The following is a 24,600-nucleotide window of genomic DNA, read 5'->3' on the forward strand; positions in this document are numbered from 1 at the left end:
CCTCTGACAAGATGGCAGTGAGGCTGCTCTCAATAAAGATAGCCCTTGCTTCCAATTGTTCTTAACAACCTGAAGCCAGGGTTTCCTAAGGAAAATTATAGTCAAGAGTTAGATAATGAGATAGGAAAGTGAGGGGGACAGGAAGCAGGCTGGTGCCTGGGGTTTAGGTGGAGACAAAAGAAGCCTATGAGGGATGTGCATAGGGAGGGGAACAGAGGATGGGTTGGGCCCTACCAAATTCATGGCCATGAAAAATGTCATGGACTGTGAAATCTGGTCTTTTGGGTATTTTTACTCTACTATTAATGGGGACACCAGCATTTTTCAAACTGGGGGTCCTGACCCAAAAAAGGATAATTGGGAAGGGGGTGTCTCAAGGTTATTGTAGGGGGCATGCAGTATTGTTGATGACTCCTTTTGTTGTGTTTCGTTTTCTTCAACCTCTTTCACCGAGTTCAAATGTAGCAATAGATTTTGTTTTTTGAGTCGTCGAGCAATATCAAGGAGCCCTTCCTTTGCCTTTGGTATTTCCCTTGAGGTAAGAAGAATCCGATACCGTGGGTCAACATAAACTCCAGCAAGGAAATGAATATTGTTAAAAAGCTTCTCTTCGCGTTTCTGCATGGAGGATAGAATTCCTTCTGCAATTTGTCCACCATTTTCTTACAAGAATTTTGACAGTTTTCGCCATTCCTTCATTAAAACTCCCAGGGTTACATCGATAGTTTGAAGATTCACCGTTGTTTGGTTTGGCTTTGCCAAGAGGTCTCGCAGGTTCTTCACTTTGTCCCATTCAGCTTTTGTTAACTTGAGTTCTCTTGTTCCAGCAGCAGCCACTTGTTCACAGTAGGATTGAAAAACGAGAAGCCGATCAATCATCGCAAATGTTGAAACCCAGCGAGTCACAGTATCCAATGATTGAGTTACCCCATGTAGATCAAGCAGAACACTTTGAATACTTGGGGTTCGTAATTTGACAACAACTTGTTGAATTTTTGCCAGAAATTTCTTCGCATGTTCTTTATTCAGTCCATCCCAGATTGACAACTGAAGAGTGTGAATACCACACTTCATCAGTTGGACTTTTGAGTCGTCCTCATGAAGCCATGTCGGAAGTATGAGGTTAGGATCATTAACCCATTGCGCAGCAGCATCCATGTTGAGTTCGATTTCATCCATTCCTTTAGTTCCTTCATCAGGCAAAATAGCTTCAGTTCTGTTCAAATCCCTGTTCTCAGAGGTGGAAATTTCTTCGACCATGGGACTCTGTTCCAGGCACAAGGATTGTTAGGAAGAGATGAGATCCACCCAACGAAGAGAGGAAGGAGCATCTTTGCGGGCAGGCTTGCAAACCTAGCGAGGAGGGCTTTAAACTAGGTTCGTTGGGGGACGGTGACCAAAACCCTGAGGGGAGTGGGAAAGTCGGATACCGGGAAGAAATGCAGAGAGGAAGGAGCAAGAAAGGAGGACCCCTGTTTTGAATGGAGAAGATAGGGTGATCAACTGGTTATCTGAGGTGTTTGTACACTAATGCGAGAAGCCTGGGCAACAAACAGGAAGAACTGGAGGCCTTGGCCCAGTCCAAGAACTATGATTTAATTGGGATAACAGAGACTTGGTGGGATGACTCGCATGACTGGAGCGCTGTCATGGAAGGGTATAGACTGTCCAGGAAGAACAGGCAGGGGAGAAAAGGAGGAGTTGCACTATATGTAAGAGAGCACTACGATTGCTCTGAACTCCAGTATAAAGAGGGAGAAAAACCTGTTGAGAGTCTATGGGTTAAGTTTAAAGGAGCAAACAACAGCAGTCATGTTGTGGTTGGTGTCTGCTACAGGCCACTGAATCAGGTGGATGAGGTAGATGAGGCTTTCTTCGGACAACTGAGCGAAGCTTCCAGATCGCAGGCCCTGGTTCTCCTGGGGGACTTTAATCACCCTGACATCTGTTGGGAAACCAATACGGCAGTACACAGGCAATCCAGGAAGTTTTTGGAGAATGTGGAGGATAACTTCTTGACACAAGTGCTGAAGGATCCGACCAGGGGCCGTGCGCAGCTTGACCTTCTGCTCACAAACAGGGAGGAGCTAGTAGGGGAAGTGGAGGTGGGTGTATGTCTACACTACAGCGCTAATTCGAACTAAGCTAATTCGAACTAACGGATCCAGACTAAAAAACTAGTTCGAATTAGCGTTTTGCTAATTCGAACTAGCATGTCCACATTAAGTGGACCCTGAACTGGGGTTAAGGATGGCCGGAAGCAGTGCCGGCAGGGCATCAGAGGAGGACTTAGAGCGTGGAGATGCTGTCTCAGGCTAGCCGAGGGCTGTGCTTAAAGGGTCCCGACCCCCACCGCGGACAGACAGTTCTCAGGGGTGCCCCGCTTGCAAAGCAGTCCTGGCTTGGATTGCCCGGACTACCCACACTGGGCACATCACACCACTCAGCCATCAGCCCGGCTGCACTTGCCGCAGGCTGCCATCTGGGGAGAGGGGGCAATTGGGGGGCTGCAGGAGAGCTTCCACCCCCAGAAGCCCGCAAAGCCAGCCCAGTCCTCCCCATCGGGGGCTCGTGCCCCATTCCTCCCTCACCTCCTTCCACTTACCCTTCCCTAGCCCCTCTTCTTGATGTACAAAATAAAGATAACGTGTCTTCCAAAATGGAATCTGTCTTTATTGAACAAAACTGGGGGAGACTGGGAAAAGGAGGTGGGAGAGGGGAAAAGAGAGGCTAGGAGAGGGGAGGGCAACTAAAATGATCAGGGGTTGGGAACAGGTCCCATATGAAGAGAGGATAAAGAGACTGGGACTTTTCAGCTTAGAAAAGAGGAGACGGAGGGGGGACAGGATAGAGGTCTCTAAAAGCAGGAGTTGGGTGGAGAGGGTGCATACAGAAAAGTTCTTCATTAGTTCCCATAAAGAAGGACTAGAGGACACCAAAGGAAAGGAATGGGTAGCAGGCTTCAAACTAGTAACAGAAAGTTGTTCTTCACAAAGCAAAGAGTCAACCTGTGGAACTCCTTGCTGCAGGAGGCTGTGAAGGCTACAACTAGAACAGAGTTTAAAGGGAAGTGAGATCAAGTCATGGAGGTTGGGTCCATGGAGTGGTATTAGCCAGGGGGTAGGAGCGGTGTCCCTGCCCAAGGTTTGTGGAAGGCTGGAGAGCGATGGCACGAGACAAATGGCTTGGTCACTGTCTTCGGTCCATCCCCTCCAGGGTCCCTAGGGTTGGCCGCTGTCGGCAGACAGGCTACTGGGCTAGATGGACCTTTGGTCTGACCCAGTACGGCCATTGTAAGCTCAGGGCTCAGGGTCGGGGGTCTCAGTGGACCCCCTTGATTCTCTTGCACACCTGCTCCTGGGTGGCCAGGCTGGCAGCTCTCCTGCCCTAGCCGGCCACTTTCCTGTGCCTAGTGCGGAGATCGTGGACGAGGTCTACGATGTCCGCACTAGCCCAGGCGGGTGCCCGCCTCTTGCGGTCCCAGGCAAGCTCCCGGGAGCCGCCAGCCTGGTCCTGGGAAGAGGGGGAGGGCTGGGGGGCATCGGGTGGGTGGCTCGATCCGTGTCAGGTGCAGGGTCTGCTGGCTGGGTGCTGGCAGGCTTGCACCTGGCACTGGCACCGTAGCCAGCCCGTGCCCCTTTAAGGGGTCCGGGGCTGGGAGGGGGGCAGACGAGTTTCCCTGGTGCTGGCCAGAGTGGCCACCAGGGAAACCTGGGGAGGGCTAGCCTCCCACTAGTTCGAATTAAGGGTCTACACAGCCCTTAATTCGAACTAGTAAGTTCGAACTAGGATTAATCCTCATGGAATGAGGATTACCTAGTTCGTACTAAGCGCTCCGTTAGTTCGAATTAAATTCGAACTAACGGAGCGCTAGTGTAGCGCCTATGAAAGTTAGTTCGAACTAACGTCCGTTAGTTCGAACTAACTTTGTAGTGTAGACATACCCTAATAGGGGAAGTGGAGGTGGGTAACAACCTGGGAAGCAGTGATCATGAGATGGTAGATTTCAGGATCCTGACCAAAGAAAGAAAAGAGAGTAGTAAAATACACACCTTGGACTTCAAAAAAGCAGATTTTGACTCCCTCAGAGATCTGATGGGCAGAATCCCCTGGGATACTAACATGAAGGGGAAAGGAGTCCAGGACAGCTGGCAGTATTTTAAAGAAGCCTTATTGAAGGCACAGAAAGAAACCATCCCGACGCGTAGCAAGAGAGGCAAACATGGTAGGAGACCGGATTGGCTTATAGGGGAAATCCTTGGTGAACTTAAGCACAAAAAGGAAGCTTACGAAAAGTGGAAACTTGGACAAATGACCAGGGAGGGGTTTAAATGTATAGCTCGAGAATGCCGGGGGGTTATCAGGAAGGCGAAAGCGCAAGTGGAATTGCGACTGGCAAAGGATGTGAAGGACAACAAGAAAGGTTTCTACAGGTATGTTAACAAGAAGAAGGTGATCAGAGAGGGTGTGCGGCCCCTAATGGATGAAGGAGGTAACCTAGTGACAGATGATGTGGGGAAAGCTGAAGTACTCAATGCTTTCTTTGCCTCTGTATTCACGGACAAGGTCCGCTCCTGGATTTCTGTGCTAAGTGACGCAAGATGGGATGAAGATGGACAGCCCGTGGTGGGTAAAGAACAGGTTAGGAACTATTTAGAAAAGCTAAATGTACACAAATCCATGGGTCCGGACTTAATGCAACCGAGGGTACTGAGGGAGTTGGCAAATGTCATTGAGGAGCCTTTGGCTATTATCTTTGAAAAGTCGTGGAGATCAGGAGAAATCCCGGATGATTGGAAAAAGGCAAATGTAGTGCCCATCTTCAAAAAAGGGAAGAAGGACTATCCAGGGAACTATAGGCCGGTCAGTCTTACCTCAGTTCCTGGAAAAATCATGGAAGGGATCCTTAAGGAATCCATTTTGAGGCACTTGGAAGAGAGGAAAGTGATTAGGAATAGTCAGCATGGATTCACAAAGGGAAAGTCGTGCCTAACCAATCTGATTAGCTTCTATGATGAGGTAACTGGCTCGGTGGACGTGGGAAAGTCAGTGGATGTTATATACCTTGACTTTAGCAAGGCTTTTGATACGGTCTCCCACAATATTCTTGCCAGCAAGTTAAGGGAATGTGGATTGGATAAATGGACGGTAAGATGGATAAAAAGATGGCCAGAAGGCCGGGCCCAGCGGGTAGTGATCAACGGCTCGATGTCAGGATGGCAGTCGGTTTCTAGCGGAGTGCCCCAAGGTTCGGTTCTAGGACCGGTTTTGTTCAATATCTTTATTAATGACCTGGATGAGGGGATGGATTGCACCCTCAGCAAGTTTGCGGATGACACTAAGCTAGGGGGAGAGGTAGATACGCTTAAGGGCAGAGATAGGGTCCAGAGTGACACAGAGAAATTGGAGGATTGGGCCACAAGAAATCTGATGAGGTTCAACAAGGACAAGTGTAGAGTCCTGCACTTGTGACGGAAGAATCCCAAGCATAGTTAAAAGCTGGGGACCAACCAGTTAAGTAGTAGTTCTGCAGAAAAGGACCTGGGGGTTACAGTGGATGAGAAGCTGGATATGAGTCAACAGTGTGCCCTTGTAGCCAAGAAGGCTAATGGCATATTAGGTTGCATTAAGAGGAGCATTGCCAGCAGATCCAGAGATGTCATTATTCCCCTTTATTCGGTTCTGGTGAGGCCACATCTGGAGTATTGTGTCCAGTTCTGGGCCCCCCACTACAAAAAGGACGTGGACGCATTGGAGAGGGTCCAGCGGAGGGCAACCAAAATGATTAGGGGGCTGGAGCATATGACTTATGAGGAGAGGCTGAGGGACTTGGGTCTGTTTAGTCTGCAGAAGCGAAGAGTGAGGGGGGATTTGATAGCAGCCTTCAACTTCCTGAAGGGAGGTTCCAAAGAGGATGGAGAGAGGCTGTTCTCAGTAGTGACAGATGACAGAACAAGGAGCAATGGTCTCAAGTTGTGGTGGGAGAGGTCCAGGTTGGATATTAGGAAAAACGATTTCACTAGGAGGGTAGTGAAGCACTGGAATGGGTTACCTAGGGAAGTAGTGGAGTCTCCATCCCTAGAGGTGTTTAAGTCTCGGCTTGACAAAGCCCTGGCCGGGTTGATTCAGTTGGGATTGGTCCTGCCTAGAGCAGGGGGCTGGACTTGATGACCTTCTGAGGTCTCTTCCAGTTCTATGGTTCTATGATTCTATGAAATGGTTTCATTGTCCTCGCTGAAATTTTTGACGGCACACGTCATGTTTGCTGCATTGTCAACGCAGATGCTCAGCACTTGCATTTCACTGATCCCAAATTTTTCTAAAATAGCTTTTACTTGACTTTTCACGGAGGAAGAATTGTGATGCCCTTCAGTGTCAATTATGTCCAAGGTTTTTACCACCGCTTTATCTTTTCCTTCTTCGTAGTACTGAGCATTGACTGCAAGGAAATTTCTGTTTCCACGGGTTGCCGCATCCATTTTCAGGTAGCACAATTTTTGCTCCATAGCTTTCTTGAGCTCTTTGCGACCAGACTCAGCTGTGCTGACAACTAAACGACAAACCGCATCATGCCCCGTCGAAATGCCAAGCTGCCAACCCATTTCACCTGCAATTTTTTGGAATCCTTTGTTCTTTAGCCTGAAGGTAGTGAGCAGTGTTGAATTCAAGCAAACCATTTCCATCAGCCCTTTACGGAAAGTATTGGCATCCACGGTGACTTCAAATATGAGGACTTCAAATATGAGTCAAGTTTTGTTTGCTCAATTTTAGGTTTCTTTTCAGATGAAGCTCCGCAAAAAATCTTTTCTCCAGGAGTTTTCAAAGAGCCAGATGAACGTCGTTTAGCCGCATCAGTTTTCTGTTTTGCCTCATCTTCCTGGTCCTTTTTTGTAACCAGAGCTGCATAGTTTTCAGGATGGTTACGTTTTACATGCCACCAAAGGTTGAAACTTTTCACGGCACTTGCTTCACTTGTCTTGAAGGTACATGGTTTGAGCTCGCCATTCACTTCCTTTTCCACCTTGCACTTTGCCGATTTCTTCTTTGCTTTTCCCAAAAGCCCAAATTTGGGCTTTTCAAATTCAAAAGTAAAGACATTGTTGAGATCCTTTTCCGTAAATTGGCTATCAATCACGGGGGGCAGATTTGAATTTTTGTTGAAGCCATGGCCAAATCTTGTGCTGCTACCGCATCCAAATGTTTCTTGTTATGATCTTTGAAAAGCAATGAAGAAAAGCATTACACTTTTTTTTATAATGTACCTGCTTGTGATATCTTAACCACTTAAGATACTTCGAATTTATTTTGGATTTTTTGGACAAAAATGATCACATTTTCTTTTTACACAAAATTATTTTTAAAGTATATTTTAATATTTTAACATGTTTCTTGCAGTTTTAATGAAGTAAGAAGTATTTTTAATATACATAATTTATACATTTTTATTTATAAATTGCAAGTTAGTTTTTCTTATGAAATTTTGCTGTAAAAATATTTGAAATATTTTCCAAGTTTTTAATTAATATCTCAAAAACGCTTTAATATAGATATATCAATTAATTTTGGTATGTGCCGTAGTGTTAGTACGTGCTATCACTGTTCTACAACATTAATTGTTGGGAAGTAATGAGGCTACACGTTACAAGGTTGAAAATAAACACATACTAATCTAACTATCTAACTAATCTACAAAAGTACATACTCACCTAACCTGGGCACAAGGGTGGGAGCAGTCTGCAGTGTTTCTGGATGTCTGATAATTATCTGATGCTTTAATAAGACATATCTCCAAAAATCTTTGTAATTTTGTATCTGTACATTAAATCTTGATTTCAGCCGAAGTGAGAATAACTGACATATTACGTAAAGTGGTAAAATAGATGTTAATATCAATTGAAGCTGCTTTTGTAGTTAGCTAGCCATTCACAGTCTTTGTTTAATCCTGAGTTGATAGTGTCAAACTTGAAGATGAACTGTAGCTCAGCAGTTTCTCTTTGAAGTCTGGTCCTGAAGTTCTAAAGGTAGCCATCCTGCAGCAAAAAAACTTCAGGACCAGACTTCAAAGAGAAACTGCTGAGCTACAGTTCATCTTCAAGTTTGACACTATCAACTCAGGATTAAACAAAGAGGCTGCGTCTAGACTGGCAAGTTTTTCCACAAAAGCAGCCGCTTTTGCGGAAAAACTTGCCAGCTGTCTACACTGGCCGCTTGAATTTGCGCAAGAACACTGACGATCTCATGTAAGATTGTCAGCGTTCTTGTGCAAATACTATGATGCTCCTGCTCGGGAAAAAGCCCTCTTGCGCAAATGTTTTTGCGCAAGAGGGCCAGTGTAGACAGGTAAAAACTGTTTTGCGCAAAAAAGCCCCGATGGCATAAATGGCGATCGGGGCTTTCTTGCGCAAAACCGCATCTAGATTGGCACAGAAGCTTTTCCGCAAAAAGTGCTTTCGTGCAAAAGCATCCGTGCCAATCTAGGTGCTCTTTTCCACAAATGCTTTTAACGGAAAAACTTTTCCATTAAAAGCATTTGTGGAAAATCATGCCAGTCTAGACGCAGCCAGACTGTGAATGGCTTGCTAACTACAAAAGCAGCTTCTCCTCTCTTGGAATTCACACCTCCAGATCAGCTACTAGAAGTGGGCCTCATCCTCCTTGATTGGATCCACCTCATCATCTCCAGCCTGATTCTGGCCTGCATATTTATACCTGCCTCTGGAAATTTCCACTACATGCATCTGATGAAGTGGGTCTTTGCCCACGAAAGCTTATGCTCCAACACTTTGGTTAGTCTATAAGGTGCCACAGGACTCCTCGCCGCTTCATGAGGATGAAATTGACCAAAGTGGACTGTAAATTTGGTAGGGCCCTAGTGAGGGGCACTGAAGAGACAGGAAAGGGTAAACAGAGCGGCGGACACTAGGGATGTTAGATAGCATGTAACTGAATAGTAGTGTAACTGCATCAAATTTTAGCAGTTACAAGACTATTCAATAGTCCCCAGGTGCAGGGCCGGCAGCCAGTGTGCTCTGACCCCATTTCCAGGGAGCCCCCTGCCACCCTGTGCTACTGCCACTCCTGGGCCTGCTGCAGACAGCATGGGCCTGAGAGGCAGCAGCATGGGGGTCAGGGAGACAGGTGGCTCCACAGCATCTGGTGTTTGTGGGGAGCTGGCTTAAAGGCTCCTACCAGCCCTGCTGCCTCTGATGGGGGGGGAGGGGGGAAGAGTGCGTGTAGGCCACAGGATTAACTGATAAATCGTCTACATATTGACATGCCTAGCAGACACCTGGATGAGCATTGGGGGTGAGGGGAGAGGCTAGCAGCAGGCCTAGCAAGAGTAGCAGACCCGCTGTGTGCCCTTAAGGATGACCTTGAGCCCAGCGAGCAGTGTCCCCTGGCAGGTTCTGGTACTCACGGAGGGCGCGGGGCGGGGGGCAGCAGCGCAATTGCGTTGTGATTGGTGGAACGTCCTCTGAGGACGCGGGGCACTGGAGTGCGCGCTCGTCCCTAGGCTACGAGCAGCTGGGGGGGGGGATCGCGGAGTCACTCTGTTAGCTCCAGAGGGAGAGACACGAGCTCTGCTCCCGCTAGCAGTGCAGGTCCCCCCTCGCCGCCAGAGAGTCGGCTCAATATTCCGTCTTCCGTCATCCTATGCCGGGGGAGAATAGCAGGCTGTAGTTTGCTCATGGGGGCGTGAAGAGCGCCTGCGCGGCAGCGTTCTCCAAAACCCTCCTTCAACCGGCGCAGGCCGCCATTTTGGCTTTGGCTCTAGGGCCTGGAGCCTGTAGGATAAAGCGCGAGCTGAGTGTCTTTCACTTCTTCGCGGCGGAGCTGGAATAGCAGCCGTCCTTCGCTAGAGCCCTGGGCCCGGCTGTGTTCTCTGCCGCTCTACGCGTCCCCAGGCCCCACTACCAGCTGGAGAGCGAGGCGGGAAAGATGCTTTGCACGCCCCGCCGCTGAGGAAGAAGCAGTGGCCCGCTCGCCCCGCATGCTCTTGGGCCTCTGCCTCCCTAGTCCCAGGGATTCCTTTCTCCGCCGTGTCCTTCGTTTTCCCGCTCAGCCTGCACCTCGCTTGACTTTCTCCGGCCAGGCCTTTCTCCCTTCAGCTCTTCGGCCGGGCTTTCGAGCTCTACAGCCCTTTGTCATGTTTTCGGCCGCTCGCTTCGACTCGTCGGACCGTTCCAGTTGGTACGTGGGCCCGCTCTCGCGGGCGGAGGCGCAGACGCGGCTGCAGGGACAGCGGCACGGCATGTTCCTTGTACGGGACTCGTCCACTTGTCCGGGGGACTATGTGCTGTCAGTGTCCGAGAACTCGCGGGTTTCCCACTACATCATCAACTCGCTGCCCAACCGTCATTTCAAGATCGGCGACCAGGAGTTCGAGCACTTGCCGGCGTTGCTGGAATTCTACAAGATCCACTACCTGGATACCACCACCCTTACAGAGCCCGCGCCCAGGTACGTGCCTCCGTGAACCCTCTCCCGGGTTGTGTGTGGGAGGCATGGGCTGCATTAATGCTCAAATAGCCACACCGCCTTGGGAGCTCTCGGGCAAAGGTTCTGTGCCGCTTCACCTTCCTGCTTGCAATTGTCTTGCGTGAAGGCGTGTATCAAGCCTGTTATTTGAGTGGCTGTACTTAGGTGCCATGCACTCTGCTAGTCAGCGCAGTTGGGGACTCTGCTAGCCTGGCTCAGATCCAGTGGAGGTGGTACTCTCTCTGAAGTTTTGTGCTTGGTTATTCTTCCTTACTCCTGTGTTTCGTGCTGATCTGAACGAGAGCAGGCCTGTACAACACATAGAATCCACGTACGGACTCAGTTGGACTATGGTGTACTCGTTGATTTTTAATGTTGGCGTTTTCTAGGCTAACATTTCCTAAACTCTCAAAAGTTGAGCCCCCCCACCCAAGTCCCACTAGTTGTTAACGGCCTGGCCATCTTAATGTAGGCCTTACATGTTCCACACTTTGGGAAAGCGGTTATAGAATATGGACTAAAGACCTTAGTACCTTCTTTGCAGCCAGCTCATTACCTTAGCTCATCTCATGTTTGCTCATGCCGTGCCCTATATCCAGTATAGTACCCTACTTGCCTGAGTCACTAAACTACAGTAAAAATGGTTGATAAATTTAGACTAAAGATAAAGAACTTCTCAGCAATCTGCTTTGAGGCCTTAGGAATCCTGCACAAACAGCTACTGTTGAAATGCTAAGCTAAAAATAATATACTAAAAAGCCCAAATGGTATTTAAAATCCAGTTTTAGCTCACTTGACTTACTTAGGCAGTTTAAAGTCTCCCCATTAGTGACAGGTGTTGTGGTTTTTTTTAAGAACTTCAGCTAAACTGATTCTCAAAAGGCTTGTCAAAAAACTTCAGCTGTCATGAAAGGTTCTGGATATAATTACTAAGCAGTGGAATAATTTTGCCAGGGACCTGGTGGAAACCAGTTACTAGATTTTTTTTTTTTTTTTTTTTTTTAAACATTTAGTTTTAAAAATATGTTCAGTAGTTAATGATTATGCTTTGGCAGGAAGGCTAGCTGATGAGTAATTACAGTAAAACTCCATTAGTCTGGCATCCAATGCTCCGGGACTCCTGATGATCCGGCACCATCAGGAACCCGGAAGTGCTGGGGCAGCAGGACAGGCTTCCCCCATTCAGCTGCTGCTGAAATTGACCAGCAGCTGAATCTGGGAAGCCGGGAGCAGAGCAGCTGGGGTGCTGCCGGGTTGGTCTCGTAGCGCTGCCCCTCGGGGCTGCGGGACCAACCCGGCAGGACCCCAGCTGCTCTGCCCCAGGGGTCCCCAAGTCAGCCGCTGCTGAAACTGACCAGGGCTGACTCCAGAAACCCCGGGGCAGAGCAGCTGTGCCTGGGGCTTTCTGGAATCAGCCGCTGATCTGTTTCAGCAGCGGCTGACTTGGGGACCCCTGGGGCAGAGCAGCTGGGGTCCTGCCAGGTTGGTCCCGCAGCGCTGTCCTTTGGCGCTGCGGGACGAACCCGGCAGCACTCCAGCTGCTCTGCCCCAGGCGTCCCCAAGAGCAGCTGGGGTGTTGCTGGGTTGGTGCTGTAGCGCCGCCCCTCGGCGCTGCGGGACCAACCAGGCAGCACCCCAGCTGCTCTATTGCAGGCATCCCCGATTCAGCTGCTGCTGAAACTCACCAGCAGCAGCTGAATCGGACACCTGGGGCAGAGCCGGACTATCGTAAGGGGGGGGGGGGGGGGGGGCTATGAGGGGTCTGGGGTGGCATCCCCTCCCACCCCACCCCAGACCCCTCATAGCCCCCCCCTTCTGATAGTCCGGCATATCGGATAATCCGGCACCCCCTGGGTCCTAAAGGTGCCGGATTATCGGAAGTTTACTGTAACAGGTGCTCTTACCCATTTGCAAGAGCAAGTTGAGCAGGACCGTTTGGTAACGGTCAGTCAATGAAGGGTTGTGGCTCATTGCAGATACTCCTTCAAAGTCACTTAATAAAGTAATTCTTGTCCACCTGAATGCTCATTAATTTCTAGGGAAGCAAGTCTCAGTTCGCAGTCATGTGCTCTAGTCACTTAATTTAGTTTAATAGATTTCAGGCCTTGGTGCCATCTAACTTGATCCCAGGCAAACCTGTTCATTTGCTCTTTGTTGAACACTCAGTATGCAGGCAAAACCATAGAAATCAATTGGAATTCTGCCTACATAAAGAATACAAGAATTGGGCCCCAAGTTAATTCTTCCTAGCAGTAGTAGCAATGCTACAAAATGGGATTGATTTAGAGCAGCGGTTCCCACCCTTTTCCAGATGAGGAGGCGGCGGGGTGTGATGCCAGGACGCTGGTGTGACATGGCCCCGCTGATTTTAAAGGGCCGCGGCAGCTCGGCTCTGGCCGCGTGTCCCTGGGAGCTGGCTGCAGCATGCGGCTCAGCCAGGGCGTGCCCCGCCGGCTCCAGTCCTTCCATGGCCCCAGCCCCCCTTTGTCTCCATGCTTTCTGTTCCCCACACCTCCCGTGGACCCCCTGCGACCCTCTGGCTCTGCGCCGCCCTTGCACCCTGCTCTCCCCCCTGATCCCTGCCCCCCCAGCTCTGTGCTGCCTGTTCCCTGCACTGCCCCTAGACCCCAATCGCACTGCCCCTCCCGTTCCCCACATCCCATTACCCGTGCCTCCACCACACCCTGTTTCCTGATGCCTACGTCCGTTTAGCTCTGTGCCTCCCATTCCCCGCACCACCCCTGTACCCCCCCCCCCCACACACACACACAGTTCCCTGCACCCCCCCACACACACAGTTCCCTGCACCCTTCTGGCTCTGTGCTGTCCCTGTTCTCCCTGTGGGTCGGGAGTGAGGGGTGCTTGTCCATAGGGAGGGGCTGGACAGGGCAGGGAAAAGGCTGCTGTGAGCCAGCAGTGAGTGAAAGGGGGAGTTGACTTGAAGCGCCTTTGCCTTTATGGGAAAAAAAACTAATGAAAATGCTGTTTGCTATTTATAGGGCTAAAATGCAGGGACAAAACCGAAAACAAACCCATTGCAAAATGCAAATGTGTAAAAGACGACAAAAAAAGGGGGGGGCAAAAAATGTCTTGCTTGGGGCAGCAAAAAACCTAGAGCTGGCCCTGGGGGAGGGGAAGGGGCTGGGCTGTGGGGAGAGGAGGTCAGGAGAAGAAGAAAGGGGAAGGCACCAAGGGACAGGGTGCAGGAGAGACAAATGCCAGGGGGCCAAGTGCAGACAATGAGGGAAAGGGCAGGAGGGGAAGTGTCAGTGGTAGGGGGGGACAGGGTGATGCTGGGAGAGGAGAGGGGAAGGGCACTGGGGGCTGGAGGGGGAGGTGCTGGGAGAAGGCTTGAAAGAAGGGGTGGGCATGAGGAAGGCGGGGATGGAGTAAGGCCTCTGTGAGGGCATGGGCATGAGGGGAATGGGGGCAGAGGGTGGTGAGGGAGTGGGTATTAGGGGAAAAAGAGGGCGAAGGGGGAGGCATCAGGAGGGTGCAGGTGCCAGGGGATTCTGGGGGTGGAACAGAAGGGCAGACACCTGCAGGGGAGGGACTAGCACCAGAGGGGAGAGGTAGGGCAGGTGTGTAGAGGAGGAGAGGGGATGAGGAGGAGGTAGCTCACATGATTGGGGGGAGGGTTAGCTCAGTGGTTTGAGCATTGGCCTGCTAAACCCAGGGTTGTGAGTTCAATCCTTGCAGAGGCCATTTGGGGCAAAAATTTGTCAGGGATGGCACTTGGTCCTGCTGTGAAGGCAGGGGACTGGACTTGATGACCTTTCAAGGTCCCTTCCAGTTCTAGGAGATAGGCAATCTCCATTAACTTTTTTAAAAACTTTTAGGGTATGTCTACACTACCCCACTAGTTCGAACTAGGAGGGTAATGTAGGCATACCGCACTTGCAAATGAAGCCCGGGATTTGAATTTCCTGGGCTTCATTTGCATAAGCGGGGAGCCACCATTTTTAAAACCCCGCTCGTTCGAATCCCGTGCAGCGCGGCTACACAGGGCACGAACTAGGTAGTTCGAACTACCGTTACTCCTCGTGGAATGAGGAGTAACGGTAGTTTGAACTAGGAAGCCTAGTTCGAACTACCTAGTTCGTGCCCCGTGTAGTCGCGCTGCACGGGGTTCGAACCAGCGGGGTTTTAAAAATGGCGGCGCCCCGCTTATGCAAATGAAGCCCAGGAAATTCAAATCCCGGGCTTCATTTGCAAGTGCGGTATGCCTACATTACCCTCCTAGTTCGAACTAGGGGGGTAGTGTAGACATACCCTTAGAGAGTGGGGCTACTGGAGGAGTAGGCACAGGGGGGAGAGAAGGGCTGGCAGAGGGGGGGCAGGCACAGGGGGGAGAGAAGGGCTGGCAGAGGGGGGCAGGTAGGCACAGGGGGGAGAGAAGGGCTGGCGGAGGGGGGCAGGTCTCAGGAAGGATGAGGGCAGTGAGAAGGGCAGGAGTCAGGACAGCAGAGGAGGGTGAGGGGTTGGGGGCAGCAGGCACCAGGGGAGATGATGGAGCAAGGGGAGGAGACACGGCAGCAGAGAGAAAAGGTAGAGGTTTAGAAGATATTTATTAATAACTTATTAGTAATTACTGTTCTTATTCTTATTAAGGATTTATGCCATTTTAAAAAAACTTTGGGGGGGATGGTGGCGGGTTCCTTTTTTTGTCTGGCGAGTAGGATTTTCCATAATTTGTCGACCCCTGATGATAGGGCTTAAAAGGTCACTTTAAAGAGGCTGGTGTGGGAATTTTTTTTTAAGCTGCATCATGTCTCAGATTTGTCTTCCTGTAATACACTAGCACAGTGGTCTCTAACCTTTTTGACCACAAGATCACTTTTTTGATTTAAGTGCAATGTAAGATCTACCTCAAACTCAAATACCCTTGCCCCACTTCCTTCCCGCCCCTTCTTTGAGGTCCTGCCCCTGCTCCACCCTTTCTCTGAGGCCTCACCCTGCTCACTCCATTCCCCTTTCTCTCCCATCCTCACTCACTTTCACCAGGCTGGGTTAGTGATGCAGGCTCTGGTCTTGGGCCAAGGGGTTCTGGGCTTAGCCCAGGGTGGGGGATGGGGTCCAGGAGGGGTTTCAGGGTGCGAGCTCTGGGAAGGAGTGTCAGTGCAGGGGGACTCATGTTGGGTGCAGGAGGAGGTTCAAGACTGGGATAGGGATTCAGGAAGCAGGCTCTGGCTGGGCACCAAACTGAGATGGCTTCTGGGTGGTGGAGCAGTGGGGTTAAAGCAGGCTTGCTCCTGACCTGGCCTTGCACCACTCCTGAAAGCAGCTGGCATGTACAGCAAAGGCTCCATGGCGTCATGTGCTGCCCCTCATCTACAGGCACTGAGCCCACAGCTTCTACTGGCCACAGTTCCCTGTTACTGATCAGTGGGAGCTGCAGGAGCGGTGTCTGCAGGCAAGGACAGCATGTGGAGCCCCCCTGCTCTGCCTCTCTCAGGCTGCAGGGATATGCCAGCCACTTCCAGGAGCAGCAATTACCACAGGGATAAGTACTCCTAACACACAGAATTGGTCATGTCTGAACTCATTACTCAAAGAATAAAATTTAAGCATAAGGCAAACAAGTGATGAAATGCACACACCAGTCAAAAACCAAAAACACTTTGCAAGCAGTAAAAGTAGTAACAGTAACAGCCCACGTGTTTGGTCAGGAGATGAGTGAAGGACTGAGACACACACACACGCACATTCTCACAGACACCAGCTGTGTGAGTGTGACAGATGTTTGCATTGCCAGGCTCCCTCCATCCCCTTCTCTCTGTGGTGGGGAGGAGGCACACCCTGACATCAGTGCGGGCCCCTGCGCCCGCATCTCCCTCCCATGCCCTGTACAGCAAGCAGAAGGCTCCCAGCGGGAGCAGCTCCAAGGAAGAGGGCAGGAGCAGCATGACAGTGGGTGGAGAGGCAACTGAAGTGCCAGTGCTTAGTAGCTTCCTGGACAAGCCAGCCAGGATCACCTGTCAGAGGCTCCAAGATCTGCTGGTAGATCCCCATCTACTGGTTGGTGACCACTGCACTAGAATATGGGCAGGACTGAGGTGGCAGTGTGGGTAGCCAGTTGCATGTTCTTGCCAATATGTAATAGTATTTTTCCCTCCTTATAAAACTCTTGGTAATTTTTTCCAGTGGGATATCTTATTCCAGGATGCTCCCCTTTTGAAGATGCTATTCAGCCTTTGTTTTTTAAGCAATGTAAAAAAACTTCATTGCATACTTTGTGATCAGCTCAACCCTCTGCTTAAAAATACTTAATGTAGAGGAGCATTTTTTTCCTCTAAGAGCTACTAATTTATATTCACTTGAGTGAACAAATCATTCTCAACTGTTTATTGGTACTTGCGCTTCAAATCAGATGCAGGTTTTGACTAATTCAAAGTGTAGCTGGGCTCTTGCTCTTAAGTATGGTGGGGTGTGTTTTTTGTCCTGACTTCAGTGGAAATTATTTAAACAAGTATTATTCCACATGTTTTTTCCTAAATAGCTTGTTAAAATGATGGGTAGTCTTGTGACTCTTTTCAGAATGTTATGGATTTTGACATGTTTATCAGTAAACCTGTTCTTTATTCTGCATGCAGGAGCACATACAGACACCTGACAAAATGAGTAGTCCTGTGGCACCTTAGACTGACAAAATATATATTGTGCTTTCGTGGGTAAAACCCATGTGGAAGATAACGAGCCTTCACTCTGCGTTGTGTTTAAGCAACAAGTTGCCAGAGGCAGTTTATTCGAGCAATATTGCAAGGGAAGACAGCATAAGCGGATCTTCAAATACAAAACAATTAAAAGCCAATATGTACACCTTTCTGTTACATATAACATTAAACAATTACTTCCCTGCCCAGTCAGTTCCCACTGTCTTATCTCAAGGTTCTCACTGAGGTCAGCATTCCACTCTTATCTTGGAGAGCGAGACAGAGAGGCGAACAGCGTCTCTTCTAGCTCTCGCATTAGCAGGAGTCAGAGTGAACCAGACTCTTGCTCTGCTACTGACAAACCCTGAAATGGCCACCCAAATCCCCTCTCCCTTAGTCCTGCTTCCACACCCACTTCATAATGGAGTGGGTTTTGTCCATGAAAGCTCATGATTCTATATCTAGTTAGTTTCCAAGGTTCTACAGAACTACTCATAAGTTAGACTAACACAGCAACTCCTCTGAAACACCTGATAGAGCACATGCAAAAGTGCTGTAAACTGCTACTATACCAATAGAGGGAAACATGGAAGCATTAATGTGGACTAGTCATAGGAGTCCTTTGTGGGTTAGACAACATGAAACATGTATTTTTGGTACTACCACATGTGGCGGTGCACCTGTGCTAGACCAATGATGGGCAAGAAACTAATGCAAAAGAAACACTAGCATTGGCTGCAGTGAGGTGTGATTGTGAAGTGTTCCCAAACTGTGAAGGTATGAAGTAATGAATAGTAAAGGTATGCCATTTAGATAATTTTCACTTGCTGTTAATTTCAATATACTTCTCTTTTCCAGTATTAATCAATGGGACCAACTGCTGAGTACTAAGAAAGTGTGTGTTTGGACCCTTTACAAAGTCAGCAGGAGGCCACACTGACTCCCTAGAGTGCCCAGCAAGAGAGCAATTGCAGTGCCGCAGCTGCCAACAAGTGTGCTCAGCACACCTTGGCCTAGCCATAGCCTGGGCTAACCATTTATAAGGCCCAGCCCTGGGTCAAGGTGGGGCAGACAGACAAATGTCTACCAAAAGTGGTTCAACAGTTTAAAGCTCTGGCCAGGTCCCAGCTGGGCGTCAGGCCTCCTCGCTGGTGGAGAGCTGACAAGCACAGGGGTTTTGCCCCACAGGTGGAACCTGCCACCCAAGGGAAGAGGTGGTGGGGGGGATGCAGGCTCACCTGCTCCACTGCATCCCAGCCCAGGGCCCTGACAGTGGCAGCACGGCAGCTACTGGGTCAGCAGGGATCTGGGCCGCAACACGCGGACTACATCTGTGGGTCAATGGGGATCCAAGCTGTAACGTGCTGCCCACCTGATCTCCATCTCCTCAGCTGCCCTGGGGTCAGCTGTCCCTGGGCTGCTTCCCAGTTCTTCCTTGGAGCCTACCAAGCTCCGGCGCTGCTCCTCGGGGTCAGCTGGGGACAGAGGTGCCGGCAGGGTGTCCATGGGTTCCAGCTCAGGCAGGGGCCCAGGTGGACCAGTCCAGTCATCAGGGATCCCGGAGGTCTCAGCGTGTCTTCAGGCCTCTGGTGCCAGCAGGGGTCCTGCTGACCCAGCCCAGTTCTCTTGTTGGGTGCAGCACAGCTGAACCCTTCGCTGCTGGAGCTGAGCATCTGGCCAGTTCAGCTCCTGGGCTCTGACTGAGCTCTCAACTCTTATATTCCTAGTCCCACCCTCTGGCTTCCTGTGGGCAGGGCTAGTTGAGGCTGGACCCACCCACCAAGGGGTCTTAGAGGGTCCTTCCTCTTCTAGGTCAGAGGGAGGCCATGTTGCTGTCCCAGACTCATTAGTGTTGTATACAGATTATTTTTGCTTTGAAGAAATCCCTGTTCTAGGCTACTATGGGCTTATTTTTTAAACACATTTTCTTGCTGTCTCTGAAATTCTAAAGAGTGAAGCTAGGTCAGTTGAAGCAGCAATTATGCCTTGGGTTGTCTTCTGTTGCAACCCCCCATAACCCATGAGAGTTTTGAGGCTGCTGCAAGGGAATTAGAAACACTCTGCTACTTTCCTTTGTGTTTTGAGTTCTCCTTTCTCCTGAATAACTCTGCTGCCTCCCTATGTTCTTATCTTTCCCAGGCAGTAACAGTACAAAACTGATAAAATTCTTGACTTGCAGTACTGCATACAGGGTTCTGCATAATAGCAACTAGGGCTGTGCCCCCTGCTTGCTGTGCTTGCCAACCCCCCTCTCATGGCTCCCCCTGGGCCACCAGGGAGGGCTGGACTGTGCCAGCCTGGGCCCCTTCTCCCACTGCTGGTGCATAAGCTGGCCTGGGAGCCCCGCTCCTGGTGCCTGTCCTCGGGCTGCTGTCCTGAGCACTGCACCCCACTGCTCCTGGGCTGTGATGTGGGGCCTGCCGGCTACTGTGCCATGTTTCTTGGCATTGAGAGCCCTGTGGGGGTAGGGGTGGTGGAAGGGGAGTAGGGGCTTGGTTTAAAATAGCAATTCTAAGTGGCGAGGGGAAGTGGGGAGGTCGGGCTCAAGCTGGGAGGGAGGTAGGCGGGATACCAAGTGACATCTCTTCGTTGTCCTGCAGGGAAAAACTTTTTTTTTAATACATGGAGAGATAATCTGAACAGGCTTCTTAATTTCACTCTGTTGCTGAGAAGTTCTAAAGCAGTAGGCAAGCAAGGTTGGAGGCCTCAACCATGTGCTCTAGAAACATTAATTTTTAAATAAGAACTTAAATACTGTAGAAACTGAAACTAGGTCACCACACTTACTGAGGAAAGCTGCCACCTTGTCATGGAGGAGTGGATTTTTCAAACCTTGCACTATAGATTGTTGTATGTGTAAAAAGAGGAATTTGATGCTGAAATGTCAGGTTTCTTTTTTTGTAAGGACAGCTTATCTAGATTTCCCCAGCAAACAGACTATTTTACAGTGGATTTTAATTCAACACCCTATTACTGGATAATCTCATCCACAGTGATGAGAGACCAGCTTTATGCTGATGATCAACACATCTACCTTTCTGCTACAGACCTTTCATCTTCAGCCTAAACTAGGGATGTCAATGTGTAGTTGACTACATCAATTAATTGAATAAGCCTAGGCTTATCGGCTAATCTTGTCAACTACGTGAGGTGGTAAAGTTTGCATATGATACTGAACTGTTTGAGATAGTCAAGACAGAAGCAGACTGTGAAGAACTTCAAAAAGACCTCACCAAACAGAGTGGGCAACAAAATGGCAAATGAAATTGAATGTGGATAAGTGTAAAGTAACGCACATTGGGAAAAATAACCCCAACTATACGTACAGTATGATGGGGGGCTAATTTGGCTACGACAAATCAGGAAAGAGATCTTGGTGTTATCGTGGATAGTTCTCTGAAAACTTCCACACAGTGTGCAGCGGCGGTCAAAAAGGCAAATAGGATGCTAGGAATTAAGACAGGGATAGAAAATAAGACCCAGAATATCTTACTGCCCCTGTATAAAACTATGGTACGCCCACATCTTGAATACTGTGTACAGATGTGGTCTCCTCACCTCAAAGAAGATATTTTGGCCTTGGAAAGGGTTCAGAAAAGGGCAACTAAAATGATTAGGGGTTTGGAACGGGTCCCATATGAGGAGAGGTTAAAGCGACTGGGACTTTTCAGTTTAGAAAAGAGGAGACTGAGGGGGGATATGATAGAGGTATGTAAAATCATGAGTGGTGTGGAGAGGGCAGATAAGAAAATTTATTTATTAGTTCCCATAATAGAACTACTAGAGGACATCAAATGAAATTAATGGGTAGCAGGTTTAAAACTAATAAGCGAAAGTTCTTCTTCACACAGCGTGTAGTCAACCTGTGGAACTCCTTGCCAGAGGAGGCTGTGAAGGCTAGGACTATAACAGAGTTTAAAGAGAAGCTAGATAATTTCCTGGAGGTTAGGTCCATAAAAGGCTATTAGCCAGGGGATAGAATTGGTGTCCTTGGCCTCTGTTTGTCAGAGGCTGGAGAGGGATGGCAGGAGACAAATTGCTTGATCATTGTCTTCGGTCCATCCCCTCTGGGGCACCTGGCGCTGGCCATTGTCGGCAGACATACTACTGGGCTGGATGGACCTTTGGTCTGACCCATTACGACTGTTCTTATGCTTCAGCCTGGCAAACAATAGCCTTTGAATTTTCTTTAAAGAAACACAGTGTAAACCAGGTACGTGCTGATTTCTTTTTTTGCCCTGGAATTTAAATGACTTCTGTGTTGGCTGCCTTATTCTTCATCCATGAAGACTTTGAGTTTAAGGTACTTCATCCCCCTCCCCTCCCCCAGAGCCCAGCACCCCCAGCCCCGCTCTAACATAATGCTTGGGTCCTGGATCTGCCACCACATGCTTCTCCTTCCAGGCACTGGGGCTTGTGCACTGAGCAGAACCCTCATACGCAAACACATCAGGCCCTGCCCTCTTTCCTCCAGAGAACCCCTGCAGAGACCCAGTGCAGTCCTAGCCAGAAGAACTGCAGCATCAGCTGCTGGATCTGAGTCAGGAAACCCAGGGTTGGGACCAGGGTGCTGAGATGGTGCCAGACCATGGACAGGGCCAGTTGGTTAAGCACCAGTGCACTCCTACGCAGGGAGACGCACTGGAGCAGTCCTGTCCATCTCCGCAACCGCTCAGCCACCTTGGGCTTGAAACCTTGCCAGCTCTCCAGCGGAGAGGGATGTGTGGCAGAGAGAGCAGTGGACCCACGCTCCATCTGATGGCCTGAGGCGTGGGTGGGAGGGAGGGAGCTCACCTGCTACCCGGCCCCAACCACCAGGCCAGAGCTCTTGACCCAGTTGACCCGGGCGGAGGAGGCTGCCGAGTAGACGGCTTGACAGGCCTCCACACGCACCAGGTCACCCGGGTCCTGGACCATGAGGAGCACGTCGTCAGCGTACGACCAGATCAGCCGCATCTCCAGCTTACGGATCACCAACCCAGTCAACCTCTTCAAAGGAGACGGAGGAAGGGCTCGATGGCCAGAGTATACAGCTGACCTGACAGCGGACAGCCTTGATGCACTCCCCGCCTGAAGCTGACCGGTGCGGTCAGGGTCCAGTTGAGCTTCACTAAACACTCTGCAGAAGCGTACAGCACCTGGAGGAAACCCCACAGAGTGCCCAGGAGGTACCTGTGGTCCATCCAGTCGAACGCCTTCTCCTGATCAATGACACACTGTCCCTACACCCTAGCTCTAGTACAGCGGTCCCCAACCTTTTGAGGTTGTCGGGCGCCAGGGGGCATGGCCGTTTGCCCGCCCGGGGGCGGGGCCCCCCCATAGCCGCCCGCCCGGGGGCGGGGCCCCGGGGCCGGCGCGCCCCCCCCCCCCCCCCGCCGCGTGCCCGGGGCTGGCGCCCGCCCCCGCCGAGTGCCGCGCGCCCGGCGCTCCCCCCGCCAAGCGCGCTCCCCCGCAAGTGCCCGTGCGCCATGTGCCCGGGGCCAGGTCAGCCCCGAGCACCTGGCGGGCGCATTGAAATGCCCCCGCGGGCGCCATGGCGCCCGCGGGCACCGTGTTGGGGACCACGGCTCTAGTAGATCCCAGACCAAATAAAGGTTGTCAAAGGTGGTATGGCCCGGGACGGTGTAGGTCTGGTCTGGATGGACCATGTCTGCCAGCACAGACTTGAGTCTCAGGGAGCTGGCTTTGGCGATGATTTTATAGTCCGTGCCGAGGAGTGAGATGGGATGCCAATTTCTCAGAGCGCGAAGGTCCCCCTACTTAGGCAGCAAGGCGAGCACAGCTTGCCTGGACGACAGAGGGAGGACCCCACTCTCCAAGGACTCGGCCCAGATGCTGGCAAGGTCCAGGCCGAGGACGTCCCAGAACAAGCAGTAGAACTCCATGGTTAGCCCATCCATGCCCAGGGACTTGTTGGTGGGCATGAGACGGAGGGCTTCCGAGAACTTGGCCAGAGAGAGAGGCACCTCTAGCCGGTTCCAGTCGCCCGTGCTGACGTCAGGAGTTGCTTCCAGAGAACTCTGCGGGCGTTGGTTGGATCTGGCGAGAAAAGGGAGGTGTAGAAGGCACGAGCCTTCTCGCGCGTCTCCACCAGATCCGTGAGGGTGTGCCATCTTCTGCCAGAAGGCAGACCATGTGCTTTTTTTCCAGGGTGTAGAAGAAGTGGGAGCCGTGGGCCCGGAGTTCCTCTCGCTTCTCCTGGTACACTCTTCAGGGGGTGGATCTCTAGAGCCGGTGGCCAGCCGCCTCTCTAGTTCTAAAACCTCCTGTTCCAACTGCTCTGTCGCTGCATCCCTCCGCGGGCTGGCCCCCCGGGTGTAGTTGCAGCAGAAGACCCTTGTGCGCACCTTCCCCACATCCCACCACCACCACCGTGCCGGGGGAAAGGCGCACCGCCATCTGCGCCAGGCCAGCCAGAACTCCCGGAAGGATGCTAAAAAGCCCACGTCCTCCAGCAGGCTGTTGTTGAAATGCCAGTAGGCTGGCCCTGGCCTCTCTGGGGGGGAAAAGAGGCCGTCATGGCCACCAAGTGGTGGTCCGAGAACGGGGCCGGCCGAATGCTGGAGGAGTGGGCTCGAAATAGATGACGAGAGAGAGAAATGCGGTTCAACTGGGAGTGTAACGACGGCTGATGCTCTACCTGGAGAAAGGTAAACACTGTGCCCTCGCCCAGGTGGAGGTCATACCAGACGTCCACCAGGGAGTGTTGGTCTGTTATTTCCCTGAGGAAACCCGTGGTGGCCGGGCACTGCTCAGTCCCCCTGCAGTCCTGTTCCTTGAGGGTGCAGTTGAAATCTCTGCCTAGGACCAGGCACTTGCGAGGACTCAGAGAACAGAGGAAGGCAGGCGCCCGCTGGTAGAAGTGGAGCCTCTCCGGGCCGAATGTCAGGGCGTAGGTGTTAGTGAGGTTTAATGTCAGCCCCTCCACCTGAACTTGGAGATGCAGCAGGTGGCCCTGCATGACCTCGGCTTGATTGGTTGACTCATAGACTCATAGACTTTAAGGTCAGAAGGGACCATTATGATCATCTAGTCTGACCCCCTGCACAATGCAGGCCACAGAATCTCACCCACCCCTCCTAGAATAATCCTCTCACCTATATCTCAGATATTGAAGCCTTCAAATACTTTGAAGACCCCAAGATGCAGAGAATCCTCCAGCTGTGATCTGTACCCCATGCTACAGAGGAAGGCGAAAAACCTCCAGGGCCTCTGCCAATCTACCCTGGAGGAAAATTCCTTCCCGACCCCAAATATGGCGATCAGCTAAACCCTGAGCATGTGGGCAAGACTCACCAGCCAGACACCCAGAAAGTTCTCTATAGTAACTCCTATCATCCCTCCATTGACCTATTTTCCACTGATAATGAATGGTCAATTAGTTACCAAGATCATGTTATCTCATCAAACCATCCCCTTCATAAACCCATCTAGTTTAATCTTGAAGCCAGATAGATCTTTTGCCCCC

At 50.7% G+C, this 24,600-nt stretch overlaps 1 protein-coding gene across 4 annotated transcripts in view; it reads left to right on the forward strand.

Annotated features, from left to right (window-relative positions):
* Nucleotides 1-9,436: 9,436 nt before the first annotated feature.
* Nucleotides 9,437-24,600, forward strand: part of LOC102456320 (crk-like protein) — an 84,435-nt gene continuing 69,271 nt past the window's right edge. For 2 of the 4 annotated variants that reach the window (XM_075915895.1, XM_075915896.1), the window contains exon 1: nucleotides 9,437-10,461. In XM_075915895.1, the coding sequence (XP_075772010.1) occupies nucleotides 9,992-10,461 (470 nt within the window). In that variant the 5' untranslated portion in view covers nucleotides 9,437-9,991. The remainder of the gene's footprint in view (nucleotides 10,462-24,600) is intronic. The other 2 variants (XR_012899113.1, XM_075915894.1) reach the window with 2 other exon arrangements.

Source organism: Pelodiscus sinensis, unplaced genomic scaffold (genome assembly GCF_049634645.1).
Source record: "Pelodiscus sinensis isolate JC-2024 unplaced genomic scaffold, ASM4963464v1 ctg51, whole genome shotgun sequence".
Lineage (NCBI taxonomy): Eukaryota > Metazoa > Chordata > Testudines > Trionychidae > Pelodiscus > Pelodiscus sinensis.